The sequence below is a fragment of the Lolium rigidum genome, chromosome 3, assembly GCF_022539505.1.
Source record: "Lolium rigidum isolate FL_2022 chromosome 3, APGP_CSIRO_Lrig_0.1, whole genome shotgun sequence".
NCBI classification, from domain to species: Eukaryota; Viridiplantae; Streptophyta; class Magnoliopsida; order Poales; family Poaceae; genus Lolium; species Lolium rigidum.
In genome coordinates this window covers 107,480,115-107,491,478 of record NC_061510.1, presented here as the reverse complement: position 1 = coordinate 107,491,478, position 11,364 = coordinate 107,480,115, and the positions used below count along the sequence as shown (strand labels likewise).

Below are 11,364 nucleotides of genomic sequence, written 5' to 3'. Positions count from 1 at the left end.
TATATGCTTACTAACATGGTTAAAGAATTCTTCAATGTTATCTATTCCAATTATAGAACCACCACCTATTGCTAGGTCTTTCATAATGTACTTAGGGATCAACATAATGAGCTGAAAATAAAGCAACAAAATAACAACTATAAAAGAAACTACTTTTTGTGTTTTTGATATAAAGAAGCAAACAATATACAAAGTAAAATAAACTAAGAAAAATAATAACAAAGTAAAGAGATTGGAGATGAGAGACTCCCCTTATAGAAATCCTCTTTCTACCCGGCAACGGCGCCGGAAAAGAGCTTGATGTTGTGCAGTTGCACACCGTTGGGGAACCCCAAGAGGAAGGTGTGATGAGCACAATAGCAGTTTTCTCTCAGTAAGAAACCAATGTTTAATCGACCAGTAGGAGAAAGAAATGACTTATGAAGGTGTTGCTAGCTAACTTTTGGCAGGACATACTACCAGCATCAGCAACAACGTGGAGCTTGCACACAACACAACCAAAATACTTTGCCCCAACTTACACTGAGGTTGTCAATCTCACTGATTTTGCGGAAACAAAGGATTAACCGTATAGTGTGGAATGAGATGTTTGTTTGCAGTGGAATAAAAGAGTTGTTGCCGTGGGTGTTGGCAATAAAAAGAACATGTATTTGCAGTGTAAAAGAAAGGACCGGGGTCCACATTCCACTAGAGGTTTCTCTCCATAAAGATAAATAACATATTGGGTGAACAAATTACAGCTAGGCTATTGATAGAATAAAGACCATACAAGACAAGCTGATTACTATGAGATTCGTTTGTGCATTACAACATAATACATAAACCGTAATCCAACTGCGTCTATGACTAATAATCTACCTTCCGGTTAGCGTCCGCACCCCTTTCAGTATTAAGTTGCAAGCAACAGATTATCGCATTAAGCAATGTGTGTAAAGTAAACAATAGAATTATCCTTAGATAAAGCATTGTTGTTTTCTCCTAAGTAGCAACAGCACATCTAAAACCTTAGAAGTTATTGTCACTCTTCCAAATTACTAGAGGCATGAACGCACTATCGAGCATAACTACCCCCTCTTGGAGTCACAAGCACATACTTGGCCAGAGCATCTACTAGCAACAAAGAGCATGCAAGATCATAAATAATATATGATAAGTATATAATCGATCTCAACCATAGTATTCAATATTCATCGGATCCCAACAAATACAACATGTAGCATTACATAAAGATGATCTTGATCATGATAGGCAGCTCATAAGATCTAAACATGAAGCATAAATTGGAGTAGCTACTGCTATGGACCCGTAGTACAGAGATGAACTACTCACGCATCACTTCGGAGGCGGGCATGGCGATGTAGAGGCCTCCGATGATGATCTCCCTCTCCGGCAGGGTGCCGGGAAGAGCTTCAAAACCCTCCCGAGCTAGGGTCGGAGATGGCGGTCGCGACAGAACTTTTCGTGGATGGAGGCTCGGGTATTTCGGTTTTTCCCGAACAGGTGAATAAACAGGCGGAAGGGCGAGGACGGTGGGTGCCCGAGGGGCCCACACCACCCCTAGGCGCTACCAGGGTCTGGGTCGCGCCTAGCCCTGGTGTGGCCGCCTCGTGGCGCCTCTTCGTCTCTCCTCTAGACTCCGTTTTTGTTACAGTAAAATAGGAACTTCAGCTTTTGTTTTGTCCAATTCCGAGAATATTTTATGTACAATTTTTTTGAAATACAAAATAGCAAAAAATAGGGAACTGACACTGTGGCATCTTGTCAATAGGTTAGTTCCGGAAAATGTATAAAAGTGTAACGAAGTGTAAACAAAATACATAGAAATTGGTGTAAAACATGCATGGAGCATCAAAATTATAGATACGTTTGCATCGTATCACTTATAAACAGGAACTTGTTTGCTAGTGAATCGGCGACCCCCGAGTGACACGGTCGATATCAAAGAGGATCTAGCAATACTCGAGGAATCACAAGGAACCATCGAGCTTAAAGATTTACTCCGGTCTAACCACCTTAATACATGCGCTCACCATGGATTTGGTAACAGGCGGAAGGATTATTGGAGGAAGATGAAATCTACCAAGAGGAGTCTTTGTCTCTAATGGGTTGCTTGCCTTCTCAGATATAAATATGTCACTTATCACATTTATTTCACATGGCACATTCACTATCATCATGAACCGAATCACCCCGTGCCTACTTTTCCACTTTCAAAAACTCATTTATTTCTTATTTGCTGTTTAATTTTATGCACTTTACTTTATTGCGTTATCAATACTCCAAACTCTTATTATTAACAATCACCACTTTCCATTTCAATTCTTGCAGTCAATTCACCTAAGACTTGTGACACCTTGGGTGCGACAGAAACACCGCAGATAAACATTCTCCTACGCTCCAACAACTATGCTGGCCTACAAATGATATTTCATGGAGGCAACTCCTGGACAGCAATGCTATCGTGGGTAGAATTTGGCATTTGCATGGGTCTGCGCTATAAGTGAAGTTAGAATACTCTAGTGGGCGAAACGAACTATTTGTGTTAATGCATATGTTAATCCCTTTGCTTCACGATATGTTGATAACCCGAGGTGAGGCTCTTAGATATTCCCGTGAATGAACTCTCTGATCACCATACAAGTTGACCTTCGTTCGGTGTAAATTTCCTTTTCTCATTTAATATATATTGATGATATCATGTGATCATTATCGCATTGTGTTTGCGAAGATGATTAAGTTGATATCACAATATCTAGAGGGCCCAAAATCATATCTGTCACTCGCGAAGAGGAAAAAATCCCACTTTTGAACTATTAAGCTCCCATACTTATTTTCGGGTATACCTGAAACTTAACTATTTATGCCACCTGGTTTAATGGGTGAGGATTGATAAGATCAAGGCATATCCTACAATATGAGGTCACTTAATATTCTCATGGCCAAAAGACTTTTACATAAGATAACACTTGAAGATATAGATATTAACAATGACAAATATGTCTCATAACATATCAATGGCTTGTGTCTATTCAGTAACATTGTTTAGCCAAACAATGTACTCCCGCTATTGCTAGCATCCTTGTTACAATAACAATTCTCATGGTTAGAAAAGCTTAACCATCCAACAATAAGTGAGCTAATCATATTTAGAGGCGAGACAAGGGACTTTCCTTGTTTATTTATCTCTCTACACATGCTTGTGAGTTTTTCTTCGAATCTCATATTCGAGGAACACAACATTTATTGCATAAAGGATAAAATTAATAATAAACATGGAGTTTTAGATAATATATAACTCTTATTATTATTGCATCTAGGGGCATAACTCCTTCAACACAATAGGGCCATCCCCTAAACTAAATGGTGACACATTTTAATTAGCGGTCGTGGCAAATATTAAACAAAAAAACATGAACTCTTCATTAGTAAGAAGCACCGCTCAAAAGACCATCCATTGGTACCGGAGAGATCATGCATGCATAATTTATCTGTACATAAAACTATGTAGTATAGGGACTCCGTAGAACTAAACACATTAATCATTGGGAGTGGCAAAAAATGGGTGTACTAGTGCCCTGTATAAGCAATGTGTGTGGGAAGACCAAAATAATTGGCATGCAACCAATTGGGGTTCTTCCACACATACATCAATCAAACTAATCATGAGAATAATGACTCATGAAACCCTAATAAGTAATTGCCCCCCAAAACGGAGTGAAGTAAAATCAAATCAAACACTGCAATTATGGATCCATATATTTGCCCGACTTCTAAAAGGGCTAACCACTTAATATGAGCGTAATAAAAGAAATATGCACATGATCAAACCCTTAACATTAAATATTGACCAAATTGCCAGAAGATGAATCCCTAGGAAGCACGAAACAACCAAATCAAACAACACCCATACATGGATACACACATTATCTCAGCTATGAAAAGTGCTAACCAACAAACATGCCCACAACATACTAATACACCAATATGAAAATGATAAACTAACGTTCGAGTTACATATCTACAAATGCATGTCATACAGAACCGCCAAACCAACGTCCTACATACAAATCTACCACCCATATTCTTCATAAGGCAAGGATATGAGGGCTTACAACCACTGATGAGTGGATGCAACACTTCCTCATAGCCGGATAGGTGGTGGGAGTGGAGGTCGCCATCTGGATCTTCCCGCCATCAATGATCGTGATGAAGCCAAGGATGTGACGGAAGGGAAGAACTGCCAATGAAGATATGAGAGTGACATGACAGAGCGACCGACGAATGGATTGTGGCACGTGTTCCTGAAGGAACACGACATCTCTTGCTCTTACTCACGTGTCTACTTGTTTGCCTCCGTCGCACTTCACCAAGCCTGGTTCAACGAAAACAACCGGTTTGGGTGTTCCAAGCAATTTTGGCTTGAAGGTGCTTTAAGTACGGTGCCCCACATAGGTCAAACTGCACATGCGGGGTTCCAATCGGCAAAAACCCATAGGGCACCAAACACACCATTCACGTGTTTCGTCGGGTGCCCGCATGCATGTTACCTTTGGAGTGATACACATTCGTTTTGATAGATTCGAGATGGTGCCTTGCGGATTCATACTAGGACTCTAGTCCAGATGCTAAGGAATCTAACCGAGCCCCGACGAGCCATGAACCTCACGCTCCTATGACGAATATGGTTTGCCCACCACGAGGTAGCAAAGAAGAAATACGTGTCGTTAGTTGAAGGATCTCCTCATATTTTGAGTCATCTACGCTAATTAAACAAACTACATATATATCAACTAGGATTTAATCGGAAAAAAAGAAATGTCGCAACGACCGAGAGAGGGAAGACCGAGAAAAGATTGCAAGTGTCGAAAGAAGGGAGGGCAAAGCCTAACATTGATGGATCGTATGCACATGATGGCTCTGTGAGATTGATGCCAACTGTTAAAAAAATCTCTTTTCCTCAAAATAATGAAGTGCTATTTCCTTCCAAAAAAATCTCAGTCTAGTAAAATAGAAGAATATGAAGTGCTAATTTTCCCAATTCAACAGCCGTAGCAATTAAAATAGAAGAATATGAGTACTACTATTTTGCTGTAGAAACACCCTATCTAGTGGAGAGCTGATTATTAGAAATAAATTTCACTTCCCGCTCATTCAATAGAACCAAAACCGTCACTCGCACTAGATCCAACGCGCGGGGTAGAATTCACGGAAGGACGGCGGTGTGGCCATCACACCCGTCCATTCTCCAGCCGATCCAACCGTCCACTGCTAGTCACGCGGATCGACGGGCCCACCACCGTTTCCACCCACGCCGCTTAAATACTCACCCGCCTCTCCTGTCCATTCACCACCACACTCTCAATCCCCCAGCCACAGATCTCTCTACGCTCCCAAAGCTTTCCTCCTTTCGAAGCATCCAATGGACGCCTCAGCCACGGCAACCGGCGGCAAGGCGAAGAAGGGAGCGGCCGGGCGCAAGGCCGGCGGGCCCAGGAAGAAGTCCGTGACGCGGTCCGTCAAGGCCGGGCTCCAGTTCCCCGTCGGCCGCATCGGGCGGTACCTCAAGAAGGGCCGGTACGCGCAGCGCGTCGGCACCGGCGCCCCCGTCTACCTCGCCGCCGTCCTCGAGTACCTGGCCGCGGAGCTGCTGGAGCTCGCCGGCAACGCCGCCAAGGACAACAAGAAGTCCCGCATCATCCCGCGCCACCTGCTGCTCGCCATTAGGAACGACGAGGAGCTCGGCAAGCTGCTCGCCGGCGTCACCATCGCGCACGGCGGCGTGCTGCCCAAGATCCACTCCGTGCTTCTCCCGAAGAAGACGGTGGAGAAGGAGGCCAAGTCCCCCAAGAAGGCTGCCAAGTCCCCCAAGAAGGCGGCCAAATCCCCCAAGAAGGCTTAGATGCGCGCACCGATTTGACTTAGACTCTGTGTAGTGCTTCAGATTAGTGTTTGATTTGTCAATGTAATGTTTGTCTTCTGTGCTGCTAAGAAAAATCGTAAGAAATCTCTCTGATTTTGCACGACCAAATCCCCCAAGAAGGCTTAGATGCGCGCATCGATTTGATCTAGGCTCTGTGTAGTGCTTCAGATTAGTGTTAGCTTCTGGCTATACCTGTGGATGTAATGTTGGTCTTCTGTGCTGCTAAGGCAATTTGTCAGAAATCTCTCTGATTTGCATAAATTGTTTGGTCTGTCTTTTGTTCCCAAATGCTATGTAGATATAGTTGGTCAGATGTGCTCGCACGTATGAGTTTGTGAGATCTGCTCGCGTGTTACTGAAATCGCTAGTTATAGTTGACGATTTGTATGTGAAATTTTCCTATGCAGCTTCAGCGGGTTCCTCATCTCATCTCGCCTGCTCTCCTTGTTCTCGTCACTGGCGTCGCCGTCGCGTTTGAACTCCACGCAGTGCGCGAATTTTGTTTGTGTATACACTCAGCGATGCGCACCATGTGTTCGACTTCGACCCCCGGACACCGCGCCCCCGTACAACGCCGTGCTCTCGTATTAAACTTCTCGCGCATTTTACTTTCTTTTTGCAGGCAACTTCTCTCGCATGTTACTCAAGATGCTCGTACACGTTTGGGATTTGTATGTTTGAACTTTCCCTGATTAGTGATTTGACTTAGACTGTGTGCTTCAGATTAGTGTTTATTTCTGGCTAATGGTGCCCATGTAATATTGGTCTTCTGTTCTGTGTAAGAAAAAAATGTCAGAATTCTCTATGATTTGTTCAAATTGTTTCGTCTGCTTTCTGCGGAAAGCCATTTTTGCTCCCAAGCACCAATGCTCTTGACATATTAAAAGATTCAAAAATTTAAGTTTATAGGTTTAAAAAAAAATTCAAACAAAATTCTGGAAGTAGATAATGATATACCTGACTAACGTGTAGAATCTTAATTTTAATTTTTTTTGAGCTACATAAAAATAACAAAGTCTATCTTTTTTCGAGATTTGAAATCACCATGATCAGGTCTACACTTTTGTTATTTTGTGTAGCTTAAACTACACTGTTTTCAATTGAAAATACATTATGATTTTTTAGAATCTTTTGAAACTTGGAAATATTATTTTCAATTTTACACACTGTTTTCAATTGAAAATACATCATGACTTCTTTTACACACTATTTTCAGTTGAAAATACATCATGATTTCTCTTGAAAATACATCATGATTCCACCCTCCCCGATGTTATTGGTTCCCTAGGGTGTGTTCGTTTTTTGGATGAGATGGAATAGAATGGAACCATTCCATTCCACTGTCACGGAACCGTTCCATCCCTGTGTTCGGTTTGGACAAAAAAATTGTCACGGAATGGTTCCATCCCTGTGTTCGGTTTTGGAATGGGATGAGAATGGAATGGAATGGGTGAGATAGTCACCCGATTAATTATTCTAAACTCGATTAATTATTTGCTAAACTTGATTAATTATTGCTAAACTTGGTTAATTATTGCTAAACTTAATTAATTAGCGTGTGACAGTCACCCATTCCACTTGGTCCGGCCGAATCGGCCGGACGGGTTGGTTCCGCATCTAAAGGGAATATACCATTCCGAGGAACCGTTCCATTCTATTCCATCCCCAAACCGAACGCAAGAATGGGTTCTAGGAATGGAACGGTTCCGTTCCATTCCACCCCATCCCATAACCGAACACACCCTAAGTGTGGTGGAGAAACCGTGTTGAAGGAAGAAACTTCAACCAATTGAGCTTACCTAGAGTCGTCTTTTGTCATTCTTTGCTCTTTTTCGCTCAATAATTCATTCTAACTTCCCGACCCAAAATGTTGTAATGATATTTATATATAGAATACAGTCAGGATAACGTGGTTTGAGGTGGAGCAAGCGAAGGAGAATCAATGGGGGCAACCGCCGATTCCCTTCCAATCACACAAGCCCATGAGCTTTGTGTAAACTGATTCCATAGGTGTATCATTACTGTTAAATAAATGCGGTAGATACTGCAAATGGTCTAAACAAAATTCAGTATAAACCATAAATGGCATATTTCAAAGTATTCAACCGTTGGCAATAGTATTCTTTCAGAGTTCAATTTTTCGAGGTGGTGTAGTTTGAATATTTCAAGCATACAAACTGCTATTGTTCGATCACTTGAGAAAGGACTATCTAAACCGAGTGTCAAGCTTCACCCATGTTTCATCCCCTTAGATGTTCAACGATGTACAACAATACCAAGGAAACAAAAAAGGTGGTCACTTATTTTCCAACCTTTTTTGTTTGCATCATGGTCTCGTAGATATCCAAAGTATGAAATCATGGTGCATAAACTTATGAACTAACAAAAAATGGCTTAAGAAAATTTGTTAAGATGTATTGTATATCACTAATCAAATAAATATTATCAGGTCGCCAAGTAGGGATTTTCTTTGAAGTGTATCTAATAAACAAATACACAAACATTTACCCATGCCTCTCCTATTGCAATATCAAGTCAAATATGTCCGTGTCTTTTGCCTAGCAACGTTGTTTTTCCTACATGCGTGGGCATCTTGATATGTTCGACCATAACAATATATAGTTCAAAATGGCATTTGGTCATGCCCATTCGCTCGAAGCAAGCTTGATTCCCTAATACGAAAACTTCCAAAATCATACTCAACAAGAAACAAGAATATACTGCATGGTCCCATCAAGTCATAGGCGGAGCCAGCTAAGGACATGGGTGTACAAATGTACACCCATTATGTTTTTGGAGAAATAAAGTATGTGTAATTTTCATATAAGTTCATACTAAAACATAGGTCACAACCATAAGCTAATCTCATAATCAATTAGTAAAACTATAATACCCTATCTCTGTACAACCAAACCAAGTTTACTACGTCCGCCCCTGCATCAAGTCTAACTTCATACTATGTTGGAGAGACAACCAAGCTCTGTGTGGGTCCATTCAATTATGATACTAGCCAAATGAATAAATTATTTTATTTAAGTTCCACACATGTTCCCATACACATGATGCATGGCTAGTTTACTTGCAAAGGACTTGGGTCAGATAGTGAGGAAACCATAAGTTCACTTGAAACCATTTTAGCGTTCGACACTATACCTATGCTTAAATGAGGGGACAAGTCAAGGTAAAGAGTAGAAAGACGCCAGATATTACCAAATTACAATGATATGCTATTAAATAAAATCAGTCAAATATGTATTAAATGAATTCTTCAATAGCCCAGTGATGTATTTATTATGTAGTAAATCACAAGTTTGTGTTCTATAATATTTACTGAACTCTCGAGTTTGTGTTATATAAATATTTATAGTCACAATAAGAATTTATTAAAACCTTTCCAAGTTGTAATTTCCGTAAATCTTAAAATCTGACATCATACTTATACTTATCCTCCGTTTTGACTGATATTTATTATTTCACTTTGATGCATTTTGTTCTATGGTGACGGTGGCAAAAATATGTACCACTATAAACCCAGGAGTATGGAATATTTACGGTAATGGCCTTCCGATGGTCGTTGGAGATAAAACCCTAAAACCAAGGGCATTTTTAGTTCCATTACTGAACTCTTGAGTTTGTGTTCTATAAATACTACAATCATACTAAGAATTTTTTCAAATCTTTCCAAGTTGTAACTTCCATAAATCTAATATTTGACATCATACTTATCCTTATCCTCTGTTTTTGACTGAGTATTAGTTATTTTACCTTGATGCATTTTGTTCTATGGCGTGACATTGGCAGAAAATATGTACCACCTTAAACCTAGGAGCATGGAACATGACACGAAATCTGATCGGTACAATATGTAACTTTCCCGCCTTTGAATCCATCAGTTCGCGCTAAAATTTCTCAGTCCAACTTGAGAGATTCTCGATCTGACGCGCGCGCAGGGCAGTTTGGAGATCGCAGCCGTCCAATCCCCACCGATCCAGCCGCACATTTCCTTTGCACGCGGATCGGCTGGCCCACCACCGTTTTCCCTCAACGCCTTTTAAATCCCCACCTCGTCGCCATCTCCATCACCAGCACACTTCGCAATCCCCATTCGCCAATCTGCGAACTCTTCTCCGAAGCCCAGCAGATTTGCCATGGACCCCTCAAGCACTGCAGCCGTCGGCAAGGCAAAGAAGGGAGCGGCCGGGCGCAAGGCCGGCGGTCCCAGGAAGAAGTCGGTCAGCAGGTCCGTCAAGGCCGGCCTCCAGTTCCCTGTCGGCCGCGTCGGTCGCTACCTCAAGAAGGGCCGGTACGCCCAGCGCGTCGGCACCGGCGCCCCCGTCTACCTCGCCGCCGTGCTCGAGTACCTCGCCGCCGAGCTGCTGGAGCTCGCCGGGAACGCCGCCAAGGACAACAAGAAGTCCCGCATCATCCCGCGCCACCTGCTGCTCGCCATCAGGAACGACGAGGAGCTCGGCAAGCTGCTCGCCGGCGTCACTATCGCGCACGGCGGCGTGCTGCCCAAGATCCACTCCGTGCTGCTCCCCAAGAAGACGGCTGAGAAGGCGGCCAAGGAGCCCAAGTCGCCGAAGAAGGCAGCCAAGTCCCCCAAGAAGGCGTAGAATATTTGCGTTGCGTAGGTTCGAGTAGCTGGGATTAATGGGTTGTTTGTCTGGTGATGTAGTTGTACCTTCTGATCTGTAATTTTATCTTTTCTTGGTAACGCTGTGCTATGATAATTTCCTCCAGTAGCTTGTGCCGCTAATTGCAAAGTCTGAATTACTGTTGGAATATACTTAGTAAATTATTTGATGTTCTGTAGCTTGGCTTTGTATAATTTGTCCTGTGGGCAGTAGCAATGCGTTTGAAATTTGCCTCCAGACAACAAACTACAGCAGCGCCAAAATTATTGCGCGCTCAGATAGTGGGTAAGGGTAAGTGCCTGAAAATATTGGGCAAGCAATTGTTTGGCGCCGAAATTTGCCGCTCTCGTTTCAGTTCAGAGAGTTGGACGGGCAAATTTCGAATTGGTTTGAAGATTTGCATCTTTCAGGCTAGTATCATAGCTAGTATCATGCATCTTAGCCCCACCAAAAAAGCTGATGTGGCAATTAATTATGGATGAGAGAGGAGATTAGAGTATCATACATAGATACTGTATCATAGCGCACATCACGAGAAAAGTTAGTATCAAATAAATCTTGTACACAATTTTGTATTGGATTCTACAAATCAATTAATATAACAAAACTATGATACTAATCTATGATAATATGCATTATGGATCTAGTATCATAGAAAAGTATAATATACATGATACTACTATATGATACTACCCACTATGGTCAGCCTTATAGAGTTTGCTTACACATGAGCGCACGACATTGTAGAATTGAAGTGGTGTACATATTGCGCGCTCTCGGTATTGGCTAGGCGCCCAAAAAAGGTTG

At 42.0% G+C, this 11,364-nt stretch overlaps 2 protein-coding genes across 4 annotated transcripts; both read left to right on the top strand.

Moving 5' to 3' along the window:
- Positions 1–1,370: 1,370 nt before the first annotated feature.
- LOC124697948 (histone H2A-like) lies at positions 1,371–6,139 on the top strand. Of its 2 annotated transcripts, XM_047230474.1 has the most exons (2): positions 1,371–1,430; positions 5,498–6,139. In XM_047230474.1, exons 1-2 carry the CDS (start codon positions 1,371–1,373, stop codon positions 5,897–5,899), a joined length of 462 nt encoding a protein of 153 aa, XP_047086430.1. In that variant the 3' UTR covers positions 5,900–6,139. The 2 variants fall into 2 exon arrangements, with proteins under 2 accessions (XP_047086430.1, XP_047086429.1); XM_047230473.1 differs by lacking the exon at positions 1,371–1,430 and having other exon boundaries at positions 5,368–6,139.
- Positions 6,140–8,182: 2,043 nt separating this feature from the next.
- Positions 8,183–10,536, top strand: LOC124697947 (histone H2A-like). 2 transcript variants are annotated; one of them, XM_047230471.1, is made up of 2 exons: positions 8,183–8,212; positions 10,111–10,536. In XM_047230471.1, exons 1-2 carry the CDS (start codon positions 8,183–8,185, stop codon positions 10,534–10,536), a joined length of 456 nt encoding a protein of 151 aa, XP_047086427.1. The 2 variants fall into 2 exon arrangements, with proteins under 2 accessions (XP_047086427.1, XP_047086426.1); XM_047230470.1 differs by lacking the exon at positions 8,183–8,212 and having other exon boundaries at positions 10,069–10,536.
- The last annotated feature ends 828 nt before the right edge of the window (positions 10,537–11,364 follow it).

Excerpts from the sequence above, each read along its gene's own strand:
- LOC124697948 (XM_047230473.1), top strand. The coding sequence starts at position 5,420 with ATGGACGCCTCAGCCACGGCAACCGGCGGCAAGGCGAAGAAGGGAGCG.
- LOC124697947 (XM_047230470.1), top strand. The coding sequence starts at position 10,069 with ATGGACCCCTCAAGCACTGCAGCCGTCGGCAAGGCAAAGAAGGGAGCG.